Raw genomic sequence first — 22,422 nt, 5'->3', positions numbered from 1 at the left:
GTGTTTCTTTGCTTTTATTTGTCAACGTGTGGTGACTTCACCAAGCACTGGACTTTGAATGAAGTGACATTGATCCATTTCTCCACTTGGCCATATTACGCGTGGACAAGCTTGAAATGAGAAAGCAAAACGCATCGTCCTCCTTTTGATGTCATCGGAATGACTCATTTTTATTTTACTCTAAAAAAGAGGGGTGTATTTACATCATTCAGCACACAGTAATTTATAAAATAAAACCAGAGGTGGAATCCAGTACATCACACTGTCAGAGGTCTTAACAGTACATGGGAAATTAATTATATCTGATTCCTTTACACAAAAGTGTGGAACAACAAGTACCTGTGAATTGGATGCGTCGCCCACACAGCAAGTCCCCAGGACTAACAGGACAGCCCCTTTCCTTTCCCTTTCATTCGGTGGGAGACGCCCGGTCTTGTGCAAAATCAAAATGGAACTTGCTGTACTTGTTTTTCTAAACTTCGGTGAGTTGGTGTTAACCGTGTAAAGGCTTACGTTCAGAAAGCAAGTGGAATGCATTGTCACGTTCTCTTCTGGAGTGGCGTTCCATCCCTTTTCATATAAAGAAAAGTACCACTTTAAATACAGTCAGAATGGAAAAAATAAAGTATAAATACATCTCTGGATATCCATCTATCAATATTTACCCTAAAGTGTACCTCATGCTAATAGTAGCACATGTGAAATGGCCTAGCGGAACTTTCAAATGCAGTATCTAAACATTCGTAGATACCTGGGCCGACCCATTCAACAGCAATAGCTGTTATATAATTAGTCAGAGCAGTTCTGATCAAGTGTAAAAACAACATGACAGGTTTTGTTAATAAATAATACAAAAATGCTTGTTTTTTTGGCATTCAGAATGAGATTATCACTTCAAATGGTTTAGATGGGAAATGGCTGAAGATGTTACACCCACATCCAGCTCCATCTAAAAAAAAAATTCCCTTTTCAACGACTGTGCAGAGGTTGTGGTTTGTAAGGCTTTTGAAACTAATGGTTATGGTTACCTTCACGATAGTTCAGAAATAAAAAAACCACATTCCTTTATGTTGCATCAAACTTTGCCTGTGACCTTGGTTAAGTTGTAAACTGGTGCAATACTGGATGGGACATTTTCTTTCCACTGCATTAGTTGCACTTTGACCCTTACTTACCAATTGCATGTTTTTGCTGCTTCACACATACTGTATAATACTAATCATTCTAGAGGTAACCATCCCCTCTCAAGGTGGTTAAATCTAGACAAACAAGAACATTAGATGAGTTGCGCACCTGCCAAAAGAATGAAAAGGTAGCATTTCAGGAATGAGATTTCTGTAAAGCTAATCTCCAGAAGGATTCCTGGAGGAGCGCTTGTGATGGGGGGGGGGGGGGGGGGGACACACAACGTCCGTGAACGACAGGAACACAGCGGGCGGCCTGAACGGGGAATCGTTCAGACTGCGCCTGAGACAAGCGGGAAACGCAACAGAAGGCATGTGCAGAAGCGACCGGACCAATGAGGAAACGGCTATGGGGGGGGGGGGGGTCGCTGCTGCTCTGTCCTCCCCAGTCATCAGTTATTCACAGTTTTTTTTTTTCTTTCTGATGAAACCTCGCATAAGCTAAAACAAATTGAACACATCACAGTAAACTGTAAATGTTACACGGCTGTTCCAAGACAGGAGTGTGGCTGCTGATTAGCTTTCTGAAAGGGGCGGCCATTTCCCTTGAGTGGACCTGCTGTCTCCATTCCAGAACTGTTAGTAAATCTTCCCACAGTAACCAAGCTTCACAGCGGTCTCTTTATTGAGACAGATTAGTGCACACAAACCATTTTTTTCCTTTTAAAAAAAAAAAAGAGAAAAAAGTATACGATAAATTAAAGAATAAAGAACATTATAAAACAAGCAAGGAAAAATAAGTGCAAGTTAACCTTAATGGTACACCGCGTCTTTTTCATAGCTTAAAATGTTTTTCTTCTTTTTTCTTTTTTGTTGTTGTTGTATGTTTGCTTGTCAATACACATTTTTAGGCAGATCTCTAGCTAGGATGGATATGTGTCACATGCCTCTGAAGGGGGGGGGGGGGGGCGGAGCTGAGATCCAGGCTGCTTCCCTGAGTTTACTCAGTAACTCAACTGCATAACCAGGAAGTCCTCTGCACATGAGAAAGCACACCGGGCTCTGCAGGCTATAATCCACGGAGAATTGAGAGGTCATGAAGTGACACAAACGAGCAACTGGTTGTGCTTGTTCCATAGACTCTGCTGGCGTCTGTAATCTGTGCTATGTAGAGGGGGGCTGCTGAACGTTAGCGAGCCGAGGCTAACTAGCGCACCTCACCCCTGCTGTCTGGCACTCCTGACCCGGAAGGCGATGGGGAGTTACGGAAGTCTGAGGGCTGGAACGCTGTCCCTCGGGGTTCACGGCGAGGGCTTTTGGGTCGCCACAAACCCCGGGCAAATTTTCGGTGCGAAATTGAACCGGAACAGTTGTGCGTAAATGAACAATTTAAATTTAACAAAAGCCTATTTCCATTTGCATTGCTTTTTAATGAGCAAAAAAAAAATATGTTAAGTTCATCTGTCAGTTGTACAATTAAGCTAATAACTACAATGGGCCAACTTCACTAAAAACATAGCATCCCGTTCAGTTGATACTTGAAAAGTTTAAAATCTGTGTGGTGTAAGGCTAGATGTTGCTGATGAGAACGATGGCGTCAGAATTATAAATGGATAAAAATGCTGGCGAGATTTAAACGATGGTTCGGAAACGGTAAAAAGTGATGACCACTACCAGGAACACTGTCAATTCATTTGCATGTGAGGAAATATATCAACCCTTCACATGCCTGAGGTATAGATAAAATCAATGAAAAAGATTTACAATTGAATCAGTCTGATATGTATGGCTGAAATGCTAAGCAGACTTTTATTTTTTTGATATGGCAGTGAAGTAATTCTGAGGCATGTTGATGTAGTAAAAGGAGCAATTGCTCTTGATATATCTCGGTATAACTATGTAGTCCATCTTGGGGTACAGCTCTCTACCCGAGAGAACATTTTTCGGTTTACGTGAATCCTCAATGTTTCTTTAAGGTGCTTTTGTTAAAATAAGGGAATGGCGTGTTGGTAGGGTGTCTGATGGCTGAGGAACTGAAAGGAAGGATTGTTACAGCACAGGAGAAACGGATCAATGCTTTTTTTGTTCTGGCACGACTGGCCTTTTTTGGGGTCTCCGAAGCGGGAGGGGGCGCATATTCTGCTACAGGTGGGCCCGGCCTCTGGTTATCAGCTGGAACACCGTGCGCCCCGTCCCGTTCCCAAAACCCACCTAGACAACAGCCAGCGGTCCGGTCAGTCAGCTTCGATGTGCGGGTTCACCAAATGTTTTTCCTTCACGTAGCCAAACATTCGCAAAAACACTTAATTTCACTTAAAGCGGAGCCTGGTTAGTTTGTGTATCAGCGGGGGAAAGGGGGGGGGGGTGTCCAGGGGGGTCTAAGATCCATTTAGCGCGACGGTGTTTTTTCCCATCGCGGTACCGTAGTATGCGGTTAGCCATTCCAATTCAAGTAGCTTTGAGACGAGAAGCCGTTAAGCTGCTGCAGCGGCGAGAGGCTCAGTGCTGGTGGTCGGCTCTCCTGCGCATTCTCCCATGCAGTCTCAAAAAAGGAAAGGAAGCTAGTTATGTTAGCCTACGCGCCAGAGTCCTGCCACCGCGCTACGCCGCCAGCTTTGCACGGGCCCTTCAGCCCTCAGGGGAGCAGCCTCTGACCTCCAATGTGTTTACAGGCAAGTTAGTACGAGAAGGTGTGTGCGTGTATCTGCTGAGTGTGTGTGTGTGTTCATGCTAATGTGTTTTATGTATTTTTGAAGTTCTGTATGTTTATTTGTATCAGTTATGAGTGCTTGTGCAAGCATCTTTGAGTGTGTGTGTGTGTGTGTGTGTAAGCGCGCGTATGTGTGTGTGCGCATGGCTGCATTCCAGCTCACTCAGTCAATAGTTTGATTTCATTGGCGAGAAGGGTGTTGATGTTGTAGGCGGGGTCGGGCAGGGCGGGGGGCGGGGCGTCGCGGGACTCGGCCAGCTCCGGGTCGCTCTCGCTGGACGTGGAGCCCACGCTCATGGTGCAGACGGCCTCCGGCAAGGCGCTGGGCGGCGGGCACACCTCGGGCTCGCTGCTGGTCTCGCTGGCGCTGGACACCACCGACAGCAACGACATCTTGCGGGTGAGGCGGCTGGGCAGCAGGGAGAGGGCGTAGTCGGCCACGATGCCCGCCACGTCCATGCCGCACGCCTGGTCGAAGGCGATGAAGCCCACGTTGGCGTTGGCCTCGCACACCACGAACGAGCCGTTGTTGAGCTGCAGCAGGTCGATGCCACACACGTCCATGCCCAGGATGTTGGACACCTGCACTGCCAGCTGCTTGCCCTGTTCACTCAGGGGGCACATCATCCCCACACCACCTGCAGGGGGCACCGTGGAGCACCATCACATACTGCGCTCTTGAACACTGCACTGTAACACAGGGGACCATCACACACTGCGCTGTAACACAGAGCACCATCACACACTGTGCTGTAATACAGAGCACCATCACACACTGTGCTCTTAAACACTGTGCTGTAGCACAGAGCACCTTCACACTCTGCGCTCTTAAACACTACTGTAGCATAGAGCACCATCACATACTGCACTCTTAAACACTGCGCTGTAACACAGGGGACCATCACACACTGTGCTGTAACACAGAGCACCATCACATACTGCGCTCTTAAACACTGTCCTGTAACACAGCAGCATCACACACTGTGCTGTAACACAGAGACCCATCACACACTGAGCTCTTAAACACTGTACTGTAGCACAAATCACCATCACACACTGTGCTCTTAAACACTGTGCTGTAGCACAGAGAACCTTCACACACTGCACTCTTAAACACTGTGCTGTAGCACAGAGCACCTTCACAATCTGCGCTCTTAAACACTACTGTAGCACAGAGCACCATCACATACTGCACTCTTAAACACTGCGCTGTAACACAGGGGACCATCACACACTGCGCTGTAACACAGAGCACCATCACACACTGTGCTGTAATACAGAGCACCATCACACACTGTGCTCTTAAACACTGTGCTGTTGCACAGAGAACCTTCACACACTGCACTCTTAAACACTGTGCTGTAGCACAAAGCACCATCACACACTGTGCTCTTAAACACTGTGCTGTAGCACAGAGCACCTTCACATACTGCACTCTTAAACACTGCACTGTAACACAGGGGACCATCACACATTGTGCTGTAACACAGAGCACCATCACATACTGCGCTCTTAAACACTGTCCTGTAACACAGCAGCATCACACACTGTGCTGTAACACAGAGACCCATCACACACTGAGCTCTTAAACACTGTGCTGTAGCACAGAGCACCATCACACACTGTGCTCTTAAACATTGCGTTGTAGCACAGAGCACCTTCACACACTGCGGTCTTAAACACTGCTGTAACACAGAGCAACATCACACACTGCGCTCTTAAACACTGCTGTAACACAGAGCACCTTCACACACTGCGCTCTTAAACACTAAGATGTAACACAGAGCACCAGCTCACACTGTGATGTAACACAGAGCACCATCACACACACTGCGCTCTTAAACACTAAGCTGTGACACGGAGCACCATCACACACTGCCCTCTTAAACACTGTGCTGTAACACAGAGCACCATCACACACTGCGCTCTAAAACACTGTGCTGTAATACAGGGCACCATCACACACTGCGCTCTTAAACACTAAGATGTAACACAGAGCACCATCACACACTGTGATATAACACAGAGCACCATCACACACACTGCGCTCTTAAACACTAAGCTGTAACACAGAGCACCATCACACACTGCGCTCTAAAACACTGCGCTGTAACACAGAGCACCATCACACACTGCGCTCTTACAGACCACCCTAACACAGCGCACCATTACACACTGCGCTCTTATAGACCACCCTGTAACACAGAGCACCATCACACACTGCGCTCTAAAACACCACACTGTAACACAGAGCACCGTCACACACTGTGCTCTTATAGACCACACTGTAACACGGAGCACCATCACACACTGCGCTCTAAAACACCACACTGTAATACAGAGCACCATCACACACTGTGCTCTTATAGACCACACTGTAACACAGAGCACCATCACACACTGCGCTTTTACAGACCACACTGTAACACCGAGCACCATCACACACTGCGCTCTTAAACACTAAGCTGTAACACAGAGCACCATCACGCACTGCGCTCTAAAACACTGTGCTGTAACACAGAGCACCATCACACACTGCGCTCTTATAGACCACACTAACACAGTGCACCATCACACACTGCACTCTTATAGACCACACTGTAACACAGAGCACCATCACACACTGCGCTCTAAAGCACCACACTGTAACACAGAGCACCATCACACACTGCACTCTTATAGACCACACTGTAACACAGAGCACCATCACACACTGCGCTCTTACAGACCACACTGTAACACAGAGCACCATCACACACTGCGCTCTTATAGACCACACTGTAACACAGAGCACCATCACACACTGCGCTCTTACAGACCACACTGTAACACAGAGCACCATCACACACTGCGCTCTTATAGACCACACTGTAACACAGAGCACCATCACACACTGCGCTCTTAAACACTGTGCTGTAACACAGAGGACCATCACACACTGCGCTCTTAAACACTGGGCTGTAACACAGCACTATCACACGCTGTGCTGTAACACAGTGCACATAACAGATTTCCCTCATTACCATCCCCCCGCCCCACCCCGCCCCACCCCCTCCCCGGGTCACTCACCCAGGGAGCAGTTGCTCTGCATACGGCCGTCGGTGGAGCAGCGCAGCATGGAGCCGATGACGCGCCCCCCCACCAGCACCACCCGCACGTCCCTGCCGTGGGACTCCTTCACGTACTCCTGGAAGAGGTAGGGCGCGTCGTGCCGGATCAGGTGGCTGAGGTCTGAGAGGTGATGCTTGTCCCGGGCCAGGAACACGGCCTTACCTGGGGAGGGAGGGAGGGAGGGAGAGCGGGAATAACACAGAGACGTAAGGGACGTGTGAGGGACAGACAGACCGTGACAGAGAGAGATAAGCCCTGTGGCTTAGTGGCTGCCGTTCTGCCATGTCTGTTATCTACCCGAGCTCTTCCTCTCATTCTGCTCCATGGCCCGGTTCTGCCCGAGCCGCCTCTCTGAGCAGCTGACAGAAGAGCAGGCCCGTCTGGATGCTGCCCCCTTTAACCCCCGCCCCCCCCTTTTCTCCGCTGGGCAGCGAAACGCCCGGCAGGGGCGGGGGACGTGCCTTTCACACCGGCCAGAAAAACATTCCAGCGCAGGGGCTTTTAATTACCACGCTCATGGCGCTTGTGAGCAGGCCCCGCCCCCTCCACAGGTCAGCGCTGGCGGAGCAGAGGGCACGCTGGGCAGCCCGCTGTGAGCCGTGTGAAAGGGCAAAGGCTCATGGGTAATGCGTGCTGTGTAAAACGCACAGGCTGCGGGGGCACTCGGCACAGAAGCAGGGCCCTATAGACCAGACATCTCCAGCCTGAGTCTGGGTGATGTCATTTGTTGACTATGACTGAGTGTCTGCCAGGGATCCTCAGGTTACCGCAGCACCAGCGCCCCCTAGTTACCCTACAGGCACCTGCAGGTTAGCAGCTGTCAGCGAGGAAAGCAGCCACTGGCTCACAGATGGATCTATGGTCTTAAATACGCCCCTCCCCCACCCTCCCGAGCCCCCCCAGGGATCACAGTCGTATGAAAGTGCAACACAATAGCTATTTCCAAATGGAAGGGGGGGGGGGGGTCCCGGGGGGGGTCCCAAAATTCTCCAACAAAATAATAAGCAATAATTAAAATAGTAATTAATTTGCAATATTCTCTTTCATTTACAGCTAAATCAAAATGACAGTGCAAACCCTGCTGTAAACATGCGGCAGTGTAGCATACGGTTTAGGGAACTGGGCTTGTATGTTTGATTCCTGGGTGGGACACTGCCGTTGTACTCTTGAGGAAAGTATTTAACCTGAATTGTTCTAGTAACTGGCTACTCAGCTGCATAAACGGATTATAGGTAAAGTATGTAAGCTAGCTCACTCTGCCACATGCCTTAAGCGTGAATGTAACTACAATCATACAACCACAGCTCAGTATGCACATGCTGCTTTCCCTCAATCCAGCCAGCAGAAGCAGCTGTAGCTCATGGCTGTGTCCTGTCTTACTGCACATTAACGCAACCTTCATTCCAGCTAGCAACTAGCAGGCAAACCTCAGACCACAGCTGGGCTCAAGTTTCCAAATCTGTTTCCCTCTACAGCGATGCGAACAATATGAACCACTCCCACGCTCCAAAATTCAGCTCAAGAGCGGCCAAAAATCCTGTCTGACCGAACGAGAGAGAGCTAGCATGCGCTGTCCCCTCTGAGAACCTTACTGTAGTTCCTCTTTGCAGGAGCAGAGCGTACATCCAAGTGATTCAAATTTACAAGGCAGTTTTACAGACGCGCCGAGCGTTGTGCATCCAGCCAAATGCGAGCTCCCCCATGTTCTTTAGACAGCTGTTCTCTTTTCCAGGGAACATTATAAATAATGATGAGCTCCCATGGGGAAGCACAATAGTGCAGAGAACAGTACTGTCGCCTCACTGTAGGCCACTCTGAGACTCTGAATTGCCCGTATGTATGAAGGCGTCAGTGAATGGTGTGTGGGCCCTATGATGGATTGGCAACCTGTCCAGGGTGTATTCCTCCCTCTCACCCACTGCATACTGGGATAGGATCAACCCCCTCTCCCCCTCACCCTGACAAGGAATAAGCGGTTTAAAAATAGATGGATGAGCTCATGTGGCCCCTGTAAAAATATGAAATCAATAACAGGAAGGAAATGCATGTTATTCTGCTCTGTAACGTCAATGCAAGGACCTTATGGAGTTAGTGAGGTTGTGAATGGGATGATCTGTGTCCTCAGGAGTGAGTGAGGATGTGAATGGGATGGTCTGGTGTCCTCAGGTGTGAGTGAGGATGTGAATGGGATGGTCTGGTGTCCTCAGGTGTGAGTGAGGATGTGAATGGGATGGTTGGGGTCCTCAGGAGTGAGTGAGGATGTGAATGAGATGGTTGGGGTCCTCAGGAGTGAGGAGTGAATGGGATGGTTGAGGTCCTCAGGAGTTAGTGAGGATGTGAATGGGATGACTTGGTGTCCTCAGGAGTTAGTGAGGATGTGAATGGGATGACTTGGTGTCCTCAGGAGGTAGTGAGGATGTGAATGGGATGATCCGTGCCCTCAGGAGGTAGTGAGGATGTGAATGGGATGACTTGGTGTCCTCAGGAGTGAGTGAGGATGTGAATGGGATGACTTGGTGTCCTCAGGAGGTAGTGAGGATGTGAATGGGATGACTTGGTGTCCTCAGGAGTTAGTGAGGATGTGAATGGGATGCCCTGTTGTGATCAGCAGTTAGTGAGGATGTGAATGGGATGCCCTGTTGTGATCAGCAGTTAGTGAGGGTATCTCTGCAGTCTCACTGACCTCTGTGACCACGTGCGTTCTTCACCACTACAGGGTAGCCTAGGGGTTCCGCCTCGTCAATCATCTTGCGGAAGTTCTCATGTCCTCCTGTAAATACAGGCCAAATAAATCATCCACCTGCAGCACGTAGCTATACAGACACAAGGTCACACACACACACACACACACACACACACACACACACACACACACACACAGGACTTTCAGGTTCCCAGGAGTCCCCTTGGTGGATATGTTCAATCAAAAGGAAGGCATAAGTACAGCATTATGGTTTTTGTGCTAACCAGTGAGCTCTACTGTCCATCGCAGCAGGGATTCAGTGTATTTACAGGTGGTTTCCACTGTCAAGGAGTGTGTGCATGTGTGCATGCGTGCGCACGTGTGTGTGCTTACGTATGTGTGTGTGTGTTTGTGTGTTTTCAGAGGGGGAGGCAGGTAACTAATGATGTGACTCAGATATACTCAGTGTCCTCAGGCTGCCGCTGGTAACTGGCCCAAACTCACAGCTTGGGTTAAGCAGTGAGATGTGCTCAGACTCTCTGTTTGGCCTCGTTCACCAGGGAGGCGTCCCCATGCGGAAATTTCTGCCGAAAAACTTCTCTGTTTCTGCATCCAAGAAAAAGGGATTGTGCCTTTTCTTTTTTTCCCCCCATCTGGTCTGGCTGCATGTGCCCTGTGCAGATGATCTCCTCCTTTCACGCCTCCTCCCAAACGCTGGAGTCTGCAGTGCGATGTCAGGGGGCGGGCTGGGCCGGGCCGGGCCGGGGGCGGGCCCACGTCACAGCCAGCGCGGGGCCGCCGCTGCCGCGTTTTAATGGGAAAAGCAGCAGAGCCCTCGTCCCGCAGGGGGGAGGGGCCGTTACATAAGCAGCGCTGCCTGGCTACAGGCTAGCCTGAGCTCGCTTACGTTTCACAGAGCGTGCAGCGGCTTGCACCGCTGCAAATAACAAAATATTTCAATCACGCTGCAACTTCCTGGGCAGATTAGACAGCCGCAGGGGTTATGCGTGCGAGCGGACCTGCCTTCTTCTGCGTTACAGTTCATCCCAGGTGGATTAGAAGCACAGAAACAGCCCACGTCCTCAGATTAAGACAAAACAGATCGTCATCCGTTGCAGAACGGATGAAATGTTACAGCAGCTGGGTCAGGGCAGAGGCTGGAATATGAGTCACGTGGCACACAGTTGTGTGTGCAGCAGAGGTGGCGCTGAGATGTTAACATATGACTTCCTGCATGTGCATTCATACACACACTCAGGCGGGAAAAAGTGAGTGTCAATTAATCTTTCATGTACAGGGTTTGTGTGCCAGCCTTCATAAATGCTGATCATTTTTTTTATTTTTTCCACTGATCCAAGCAACTGCTCAGTGGAACAGTCTGTGAAGTAATTGATTTTGTGGCTCGATACTCCAACGCTAGTGAGTGTGTGTATGGCTGTGTGTGTGCATGTGTGTGTATGTATGTGTGTGTGCGTGTGCGCATGTGCGTGTATACGTGTGCCTTATGGGATTTACGGCTCGCTGAGAGTACGTGGCAGTGACGCGGTCCCGCTCCTCTCAGCTCACCGTAGGAGAAGGTGTCGGGGAGGGGAACCCCGTGGCCGGCCAGCTCCTGGAAGGTCCAGAACTTGTTGACGCAGTTGAGGATGGCCTGGGGCCGGTTCACCAGCCGGCAGCCCAGCTTCTCCAGGTGGCGCAGCACGGTGATGTCACTGTCCGACTGCACCCAGGGCGTGGGGACCCTCACCACAGCCACCTGGGGGTAGGAGGTCACCACCTCCTGCTCCACGCGCAGCCCTGCGCATAAACAGGGGACAGGGCCGCCTATTTACATGTCGTGTGCAAAAAGCCCTGCAGGCACTACTCCCATATCACTGCAATGAAGGTATTTGCATTTCAAATATCTGAAAGGAAGAGGTGGTTAGATGTGTGTGGGGGGGGGGCGGTGATGGGCGTTCCCTGTGTGCTGCAGTTCAGCTGTGTGTCTGAGAGCCAGACGCAGTGCTTTCAGCGAGCACTGTTCTGCAGCACTCCCAGCTACAGCAGCAGTAAAGGGGGAGGGGGGAGGGGAGGGGGGGGGGGGGCTGGTTTGGGGTCACGGCACGCGTTCGTGTCCAAGCTGCAGCAGTCTGGTGCATCTTGGACGCCTTTCTGCCTATTCATTCGCACCCTGCCCACGCACATGCGCACAGCCTGGACGGGCCCACATCCAGCACAGGCACCGGGGAGGAGGGGGGGGACAGAAGAAGGGAGAAAAGAAGGAAGGAAAATGTGAAAGGGAGAGAGTAAGGTAGAGGGAGGCAGGGGAAAAGGAGGGGGGATGGAGAGATGGCAAGAGGAGAGAGGGGAATGGATGGAGAGAGCAGAGGGAGATGAGAGAGGACAGAGAATATACGCTCCCAGCAACAAGCCAAAGAGGTGAGAGAGAGAGAGAGAGAGAGAATTAATGTCATCAAGCAGCAGTCTTGTGACTGCAGATTTTTCCCCATTCGTGTTCATTCTATTTCCAGGCAGTTACGCCATTTTACAAATCTATGATACGACAGAGGCAGTTCTTTACTTGAATTTAGAAAGACTGCCATGCCTGTGTGTGTGTGTGCGTGTGTGTGTGTGTGTGTGGGCGTGTGTGTGAGTCTGTGTGTCTATTGTACAGTAAAAGAGGGACACCATTCATCAGGCTGAAACAGAACTGCAGCAGATGAAGTGGAACTGGCTGGGTAGCACAAGTGTGTGTGTGTGTGTGTGTGTGCGTGTGTGTGTCTGCGTTTGTGCAGCAGATGAAGAGGAGGGACTGGCAATGTGGCACAAGCGTGCGTGTGTGTGTGTGTGTGTGTCTGTGTGTGCGCGTGTATCTGTGTGTGTGTGCAGCAGATGAAGAGGAGGCACTGCCAATGTGGCACAAGCGTGCGTGTGTGTGTGTGTGTCTGTGTGTGCGCGTGTATCTGTGTGTGTGTGTGTCTGTGTGTGCGCGTGTATCTGTGTGTGTGTGCAGCAGATGAAGAGGAGGCACTGGCAGTGTGGCACTAGCGTATGTGTGTGTGTCTGTGTGTCTGTGTGTGCGCATGTATCTGTGTGTGTGTGTGTGTGTGTGTTTGCGTGTATCTGTGTGTGTGTGCAGCAGATGAAGAGGAGGCACTGCCAGTGTGGCACTAGCGTGCGTGTGTGTGTGTGTGTGTGTGTGTCTGTGTGTGTGTGCAGCAGATGAAGAGGAGGCACTGGCAGTGTGGCACTAGCGTATGTGTGTGTGTCTGTGTGTCTGTGTGTGCGTGTGTATCTGTGTGTGTGTGTGTGTGTGTGTGTGTGTGCGCGTGTATCTGTGTGTGTGTGCAGCAGATGAAGAGGAGGCACTGCCAGTGTGGCACTAGCGTGCGTGTGTGTGTGTGTGTCTGTGTGTGTGTGCAGCAGATGAAGAGGAGGCACTGGCAGTGTGGCACTAGCGTATGTGTGTGTGTGTGTCTGTGTGTGCGCGTGTATCTGTGTGTGTCTGTGTGTGTGTGTGTGTATCTGTGTGTGTGTGCAGCAGATGAAGAGGAGGCACTGGCAGTGTGGCACAAGCATGTGTGTGTGTGTGTGTCTGTGTGTCTGTGTGTGTGTGTGTGTGTGTGTGTGTCTGTGTGTGTGTGTGTATCTGTGTGTGTCTGTGTGTCTGTGTGTGTGTATCTGTGTGTGTGTGCAGCAGATGAAGAGGAGGCACTGGCAGTGTGGCACTAGCGTGCGTGTGTGTGTGTGTGTCTGTGTGTGTGTGCAGCAGATGAAGAGGAGGCACTGGCAGTGTGGCACTAGCGTGCGTGTGTGTGTGTGTGTGTATCTGTGTGTGTGTCTGTGTGTCTGTGTGTGTGTATCTGTGTGTGTGTGCAGCAGATGAAGAGGAGGCACTGGCAGTGTGGCACTAGCGTATGTGTGTGTGTGTGTGTGTGTGTGTGTGTCTGTGTGTGTGTGTGTGTGTGTGTGTCTGTGTGTGCGCGTGTATCTGTGTGTGTGTGTGTCTGTGTGTGCGCGTGTATCTGTGTGTGTGCAGCAGATGAAGAGGAGGCACTGGCAGTGTGGCACTAGCGTATGTGTGTGTGTCTGTGTGTCTGTGTGTGCGCATGTATCTGTGTGTGTGTGTGTGTGTGTGTTTGCGTGTATCTGTGTGTGTGTGTGTGTGTGTGTGTCTGTGTGTGCGCGTGTATCTGTGTGTGTGTGTGTCTGTGTGTGCGCGTGTATCTGTGTGTGTGCAGCAGATGAAGAGGAGGCACTGGCAGTGTGGCACTAGCGTATGTGTGAGCGCACAGCGCAGTCTGCAGAGAACCGGCTGAAGCCTGCTCGGCGACGGTGACAGATGGGCTGATGGGATAGCGCGTCAGCGCCTGTCGGCTCCGGTTTGGAGCAGAGACTGACGCAGCAGATCTGCAGGGCGCTGCGCACCAAGGCCTATAAAGCGATGCAGAGCCCCCGTCAGCAGAAACCCCAGCTGATCTGTGATCGTCTAGTCGGGTCTCCTGGCTGCTGCCAGCCTCGCACGCAAGCCATCTGCAAGATTTACTGGGCTGATGTGCAGACAGCAGGGGAGAGAGAGATCGAGAGAGAGAGAGAGAAATCAATCCGCCATCTCCCTCCCGCACTTATTGTTCACTGGGGTCTCCCTTTCTGCTGGCTGCATAAAGCCCGAGACCAGCATGACCAGCAGCCACAGTCGCGGAATGAATGTGCACAGTTCCACAGCGAGTTTCTGTATGGGAGACGTTCATTGTGCCTCATCTTTTCAGAGTGGGTGAATCTGAGGATGCATCGCGGCAGAAGGGAGCAGGGGGTGGGGGTGGGGGTGGGGAGGTGGGCGGAGCCTCTTTCACTCTCTGTCTCTCAGGGACAGCTCTGCCTGATACTCCCAAAGCTGTTCTCCTGCTCATCAATTCACTACAGGATCTGCATTCAGGCTCTGTTCCCTCTGCCCAAAATTACACAGGGACTTGCTTATCTCTCAGCCTTGCTAGGAGCCAAACAAAAATAGAAAAGGAGGGAAGAAACAGGTCGGTCATTGTTACAGAAAGCATTTCAAGCCCTTCAGTGCAATGCCTTTGTTTCAAACTTATGTACCAGATTACTCCTGCCTAAATCAAATTATTTTGCTTTTCCAAAAGGCCCTCACATCTCACACTTAGGCTGGCACAAAATATTTGCTGCAGCACGATCAATTCAGTATAGAAACGACACAGACAAATCTGCACTCTCCTCTGTTTTTCCCAGGTTTGTCAATTTATAGTTTTTACATCTGAGGTACACATGATGTAATGAAGCCTTTATCTTTGAGTGCACTGTGCTTCTGGAACAGACAAGCACTTTGCAGATATCCAGTGCGTTTGGTTGTCATGGCAATTTGATTCAAAATTCAAAAAGGTGAATGACAGCAGCAGTGCCTCCAGCACCCTCCCCCAGTGAAAGGTCCTTCCTGCTTAGAACCAGGGAGTTAGTCTCACTGAACAGCACAGGCTGTTTCTGAAAACAGATGGGCAGCCCACTCTCACCAGAAGGAGAAATGGTCCAACCGAACGCGCTTGGTTTGGCGATGGCTTAGTTCCCCTTCATAAGTTAAACCACGAGCCAACACCACAAAGGGATGAGAGAGAGGAAAGAATTTCTCCTCTGGGTCATCACCGACTGGTCTGTCTGTCTGAGGAGAGATTCTTACAGACCCTGCAGTCCTGGTGACCTCATCACACAACAGGGTAATGCAGCCAGGGCCCGTCTCCACGCAGAGGTGCTTCTCAGGGATGGCTCGGATCGCTGGTGCAGAGGAAATGCGGGGCGAGAGGGAGGTGGGCGACTGCGGATTCATAATTCGGGCTTGGCGAGGCGCGGGATGCTATTGCTCTTTATTTTGATCCTTTCTCTGCCTGACAAAGCTGACGGGTTCCATAACTGCTGAGTGGGGAATCCCGTCCAGCCGCAGCATTCCGTGCATTCCCCTGTGATGTCACAATGCCATCAGCGCATGCAGCCATCTGATGCCAGGGTCTGGCTGCGTCCCAGACAGGAAGGCAGCGAGCAAAGGCGCGTGATTGGCCAGGGTAGGGGGTAGGGCTGTCTATGCCGGCCAGGTCACTGACACACTAGACACATAGATAAGACCACAGTTTAACCTAATTCAATAAAGGTTTTAACGCCTCAGGTTTGCACTGTTTTTAGGGCACTGTGCACAGATGGGCGTAGGCAGAGAGATGTACGGTGGCCTCATTTGACCAATCCTGTTTTCAGCACTGAACCTTTGATGATTCACCTTTTAGCCCTTGTCATGCTAGGTGTTTCTGAACTGACAACAACAAAGACACTACCGCCTTATTAAAACGATAAACAGCAGACTTTATAGCAGATAATAACGGCTTTGAGCAGAAATCGGGTAGCGTGGGGGGAAAGGACAGCAGTGAGGAGGAGTCCCTGGGCATCGTGCTGTAGCCTCTCGGCTGTTCCGAGTGTCTGTTTAATTGGCAGGTTCGAAACGGGGCTTTAAATGGAAAGCACTGCTCTCCGGTGGTGGTATTCTTGAAGGTTAAACGCAGAGAAGACGGAGAGGGCTTTTCCGTGTCCTGGATGATGTAACATGTGCAGTCCAGAGCCTGCAGCCAGCCCTGAGGGCTGAGCCGTAGGACTGCAGAGCTCCAGATGCGCTGGCTGCTTCACTCAGGGGGAGGAGGAGCAGAGCATGTGACTGTTACTGCGTGTATGCTTGCGTGTGAGTGTGTTCGTGTGAGTGTGTGTGTGAGATTGTGTGTGTGTGTACGTGCGTGTGTGTGAGATTGTGTGTGTGTGTATGTGTGAGATTGTGTGAGTATGAGTGTGTGTGTGTGAGAGTATGCCCTTCTCTCTGTCCCTGCTGCTGCTGTGCCAGTGTGGAGTCTGCAGCTCGGTCTCTCGCCTGAGGAACAGGGAGCCTGTCAGGTCAGGTCAATGACATCATCCCCAAACTGTCCGTCCCAGGGAACATCTGGCTACAGGAGGCGACAGTGTCCCCAGGACCTCAGCCATGGGAGCAGTGGCCCTTTCCAGCAGCCTCTAACTAAGCCCCAGCAGGGTTGACACACCTACAGCTGTCCCGCCCTCAATCTAATTGCCTAATTAAAACAGGCAGGTTCGCTGCCAACGTACAACCCCCCTGCCGCACGTCGCCGCCCACGAGGGGTGAGGAGAGGAATTCCTGATGGTGCAGGACTCGGATGGAAAAAATGAACGGACAGTACCGACTGCATCTGGTTAAGAGGAGAACAATCCGGAAAAGTCCTGTTCTGGCCCTGGGCCAGCTGCTGCAGACTCGGGCCGAGCCGTCCAGAAAAGTGGAGCCACGGCAGAGCTTCCTTTACACGTAATGCATCCCGGCACTCTCAAACACTGCGAGTCTGTGGGTTTGGACATTGTCCTGGTAACTCAAACTGCCACAAGCGCAGTACTCCCTGAAATCCAGTACAGCGCACACATTTACACCTTTAAAAGGGGAGAAAAATCGCATCGGTGTCACTGACAAAAACATGATACGTACTGTATTCAGGGAGAAAAGCAAGAATGCTAAAAAAGACCCGGTGTTTCCAAGCAAAATAGGCAAGGAGGCATGTGGAAAATGCAAAATGAGATTAATCTCTGCATGCTGCTTGCTTAAAAGCCAAACATGTTCCAGCCAGAAACAGACAGAATGACTAGACTCAGTAGAAAAAAAGCAGTTGCGTTTCAGACAAGCTATGCATTAGGGATCTATTTCCAGAGTGTGTCTGTCACTACATATGCCTGCATGTATCGCACACATATATTCTGGCATTATTCACAAGGAGGAATGTACAGATTCCTTGTGCAAGGATGTCAGATTAAACGCAGCACCGTGGGCTGTGCCCGGTCTGTTCATCCTGATGGTGAGCACAGTGCAGTCGAGGTTGCTGTGTTTCACTGGTGAACACTCCCCGCTTCGCTATGCCCCCCGGCTGATAAATATAGAGAGGGAGCTGGGAGCCGACGTGTCAGATGTGTGAGGCTGAGTCTGGGTACGGGGGCAGCAACGGAACCGCTCCTTTCATGTGCTGTTGTGATCATTAATAATGGGAGGGTGTTAGATTCGTCATCTCGCGGTGGAATGGCAGCATGTGCACCAGCTCTCTCTCCGGCACGGAGGCACCGGGAGCGCCAGCGAACCCCCGGCCCTCGCGCCGAGCGCGTGCGTGCCACAGGACGCGAAATTCTTTGGGGCCGCCGAAGTTGCACCTTGCTGCCGACCGGCAACTCACGGATTTGGCATGGGGAACATTCCGGGGTGTTTCCGGCGCGGTCGATGGTTCTGCGGCACGTCGGCTCTCCTCCGCACCCTGGCAGGATTCTGCGACGTCCTCCCTCCCCCCCCTTCGTGCCCCCCACCCCATCTGACAGAAGGCTGACTTAGCACTTAGGGGCGCTAAATTGCCGCAGCACAAAGCTGTCAGGTCGCTCTTCAGGATGCGGCACCTACGGCCTGGCACGAGGCTGCAGAGAGCCTGAGAGGGGGTTACAGGTTTCATTCCCAGGTGGGGGACTGCCACTGCACCCCTGCGCAAAGGATTTGGGTCCGCGTCAGGCCTGAGCCTCCCCCGCCCTCGACCACACACTGCTGGCCTGGCTGCACTGACACATAGGTGCTGCATGTTGTACGTTTACTGTCAGCCACTGAGAACGCCCTGGCTTGTGTAATCCAAAATCCACTGTTGTCAAAATGTCCGCTGGATGCTAATCCCTGAAGTCGAAACTGCGGTTGCACTTGCATGTGGATACAGGCCAGTGGGGATTAAAGGACAGAGACCTACCCCAGTGGATGGGACACTGAGGTGTACACAGCTGCCTACCTTGCTCAGATCTAGGCCGATATACCACGCTGTGTTGTAGAACAGCCCATCACTGAAACAAACACGATTGCGTATACTGAATGTGCAGGGAATGTCACATCCATGTTAAAACGACATGGTATGGCTTACAGGTGAAGGGAAAGCTGCGAGTCTTTACCATCCTCAGTGAGGTCTTTTCAACTGGGATAGTGACAGCGAGTCTTGGGTCACCAGAGGCAGCACCCTGCCTTACACTACTGTGTAGAGAAGCGCCATTTTGAAAGCTGCTCTCCCCACCCAACCCCCGTCCGAGTCCATGTCGGCTTCTTTTTAAATGAACACTGAGATAAATAAACATGCATCATTCTTTCACAAAAATGGCGCCACAGCAAATTTCCTGCGGCTCAAGACCTGGCCCTAACAGAATTCCATTCTGTGCCCCGCCCCGTCCTGAAACACTGTCACTTCACAAACGTGCAAAGCGCCCTGCCAACAAAACCACATTCTTAAATGAGGGAAAAACACGGCGAGATATTTCCCATGCCAGCGCTAACGAGACACTCCCGCTCCATGTTGTCAGGTTTCCATCACGACCCCTGCAGGGGCGGGGCGAGCCGCCCAGCAGAGCCGCAGAAGCTGGAAACACGCCTTTGCTAGAGTGCGGATCCAGCACAGGTGACGTGCAGGTTCTGGATGAGGCAATGAGGCAGGACATCACAGGAATACAAATGGCATCAAAAAAAGAAAAAAAAAACTATGCAGTTACCACGTGACACTTCAATTGCTAAAATGAAGTTTTTAATGAGCGTAAATTCTGAAAGATATTTCTAATTCTTAGTGGACCCACACAGCTTTTAGGACTGATATCAGCTACAGTGTGAACAGTGGTATCAGGTACAGTAAACAGCTGTCCAGTATACAGTAATAGCCTTTCTGTTACACCAAAAACAAAAAATAAATACATATAAAAAATGGTTATGAGAGGAAAACACGGTGAGATATTGAACACCATGAGAACATTTATCACGTTTGTGTCTTAATGTCATAATGAAACAGCTCACATGTGAAATGGTTGTTGTATGTCACAAGGTATTTCTTTAGAGCTCGTGTTAGGTGCATTTGACAAAAAACGTATGATCAGAAAGGCTACAGGACTACAGCATTTTTACGTTCGCCTAAAACTGCAGTGAGATTAACGGATATTCGCTTGCGTGCTCCGTCCACAGCATGATGGAATTGAAACTCCATCATGGTTTCAGATGCTAGATGTTGTGTGTGTCTGTGTGTTCCATGTGGACAAGTTCCAAGCTATTGTACTTTACATAATATAAAAAGAACATCGTAAGCAGTGGTCAAAACAACGTTGACATCATGGCAACTACCTAAATAATTCGATGTTATAATTTTACGATTTAAATATTTTTTTCGTCCCTCTTATGGTGAGGGCACATCCTCTTGAGGATAACTAAGTACAAATATGAAGCTACTTGTTCATATTTTTCGTTCAGTTACATTAAAACTAAGAGTATTGGTCCTGTTGCGTGTTTTTGCTTTGAGGATATATTGAAAAGACCCCTCAACTAAATAAATCTAGTTCCCGCTTTAAGTTTCGCGCTGGGTCGCACGTAACCATCCTGTACACAATCTAGCAGGCGTTCATTCCGTTTTTTTACACTACCAGCAGATAAATAGATAGATCTTGTTTCCGATTACATTAAATACTGCATTTGGTAACGTTAACGGTTCGGTAACTAGCCCGCTATTCATCGTTTCATCATTTTGTTAGAGCGAAGGCCAGCGCTTGTGTCGTGGACAGCGGCAGGACAGCAGCAGTGTTATTTCTGCTCCACTGGTCACTGGTGTTCCCATAGTGAGGCTTTAGCAAGCAAGCTAGCGGTGCTCTTTGTAAGCGCACGTTTTGATTTATTAATCGGACAAAACGTAAGCAAGTTCTCTCAGAATCAAAAGTGAAACTAAGCTACGTTACATCTATACTGCCTGCTACATCTCGTTAGCATTAGAATAGGACACAGCGCAAACCAACGACCACGCTATTTTGCTATCCAGCGCTAGGCTATCTAACTCTCTATCTTGAAAACAAAAACAGTGGTCGCCCATTTTGAACTTCTCTTGATTCTCTTGAATGGGGTTACGCGGTCACCGTCACACTAGCTTACTAGCACGCTAGCTAACGTTAGCTAAGTGACAGAAGACACTGAATAGACAGCGCCAGTAAACCCCTCATTATTATTGTAGTGTACACATTTCCTAGCTAACCGTTACGTAGCTACCCTGCGGTAGCCAGCGGTCTGTGACACACACTACCCACTCTAGGCGTAAATACACACAGCTAGGTTATATTTTAGCTCTGTGGTGTTGCGTTACTCACCCAGCTGCCCATCGCTGATGGTAAGCACAATCTGATCCATGAGGAGAGAGCGGAATTCAACATCCTCCTCGGCACATCGCTGTTTTAAAGCCCGGAGAATCTGAACCTGTGGGTACTCCTGGCTGATACGCCGGTCGGTTACAAACCACATCCGGGAGCACATGGTTATTGTATGAAACTTAATTGTACCGACAGAAAATATGACCGAAAATACAGCTGAGAGACTAAGAGAGGTGGCTCAGAGGGAAGGCTGTGAGAGCGCGGGATCCGTGGTCGGGGAACGACGGGAATAACACCGGGACACGCACAACAATGGAGTTGAAATTAACTAGTTAGCTGGCTACCCGACCTGTTTCAAATGCTCCCTCTTGATGTATGCGATCAAGAAAGATCGGTTGTTCACAGATGAAACAGTCGATCCCAGTAGCTTTCCCTAAAATTACGGCCCGTTATTCCCCGTCCATCCGATCCAGGATCCCGCTCAAGTAAAATAAAACTCGTCAATCTGAAACTAGAAGGCAGTCGTGAGAGCCACTGGTTTATAGCTAGCTAGATGGCCAGCTAGCTATCAACAGCTCTCAGCAGGTGCAAATAACTTGCAGCCCTGTTACAGGGCGAACAAAGCTCGTACAATATATTTTAAATCCTGGTTTCGCTAAACGCCGTACCGCCTTCTTGTAAACACTTCAGCCACCTTGGCTGAAAAGCCTAGGAAATCGAGATGACGATGAACGAATTGAAAGCGGCAATTTCGCCTCCCTACGGTTGTCTGGCTTGATTTTACCGGTAGGCAACTATTCTCCTGCTATCCACGGGTGTCGGTGCTGAAAAGATGCACGTTTAACCCTCCGCTATTTCTTCAAGCACGCGCCTCGTTTACAACTCTTACCTCTCCGCGTTCTCGAACAAAGGCAGCCAATGGCAGCTACGGACCTGCTCTCACGTCGACCAATCGCAGCGCACCAAAGAAGGTCTGAGGGAGTGTCCGCTGCATCCCCTCGACCAACCGGGATAATGAAGGTGTGGGGGCTCGCGCGGGGCTGCGAGCCAGTGGGGACCATAGACTGTATAAAAATACGCAGGGCACCTGTTAGGACTGCAACCCGCGAGGACGCGCTTGTCGGGGATGCAGTGTCGAAGAGGGGGGTTCGCCACGTGCCCGCGCCTCACCCGAACCGGTTCAGACCGGGCACGGGAGGCTTGGTGAATACCGACGCCTCTGTCTCTATGCTGAAATGACAGAAAAAATAGTACTGGTGCTGGATTTGTCAGGAAGTACGCATCTCAACAAAGCTGTGCATGGTTTGATTTGCGTATGTCAAGTTTAAAGGGTTGGAAACTACAGTATTTTTCCGAGATGCCAAATGGCGTCTCTGCAGTTTCAATTTTTTATTCGTTTTGCTTTAGATTGTGTAACGTCGTTAGTACCATGGCTGATGACATTAGCTAGTAATCTAGCAAGTAATGCTTTCAAATCGAGTTTTTCCGGTAAAATGACGTGTGCTAACTGGAGGGGAAGAATGAAAAACTGGCAGCTAGCATTTGTGTTTGTTATAATAAATGGATACGACTTTATACCGAAGTATTGATGGATT

The 22,422-nt window shown here is 50.2% G+C and overlaps 1 protein-coding gene across 1 annotated transcript; it reads right to left on the bottom strand.

The window, feature by feature from the left end:
- Positions 1 to 140: 140 nt before the first annotated feature.
- On the bottom strand, positions 141 to 21,727 carry rimkla (ribosomal modification protein rimK-like family member A). The gene is made up of 5 exons (XM_035382592.1): positions 20,828 to 21,727; positions 11,195 to 11,425; positions 9,629 to 9,715; positions 6,904 to 7,107; positions 141 to 4,472 (listed from the first exon to the last, which is right to left on the bottom strand). Exons 1-5 carry the CDS (start codon positions 20,988 to 20,990, stop codon positions 3,994 to 3,996), a joined length of 1,164 nt encoding a protein of 387 aa, XP_035238483.1. The 5' UTR covers positions 20,991 to 21,727; the 3' UTR covers positions 141 to 3,993.
- Positions 21,728 to 22,422: the final 695 nt, after the last annotated feature.

The sequence above is a fragment of the Anguilla anguilla genome, chromosome 11, assembly GCF_013347855.1.
Source record: "Anguilla anguilla isolate fAngAng1 chromosome 11, fAngAng1.pri, whole genome shotgun sequence".
Classification (NCBI taxonomy): domain Eukaryota; kingdom Metazoa; phylum Chordata; class Actinopteri; order Anguilliformes; family Anguillidae; genus Anguilla; species Anguilla anguilla.
This window is presented reverse-complemented; position numbering and strand designations above follow the sequence as displayed.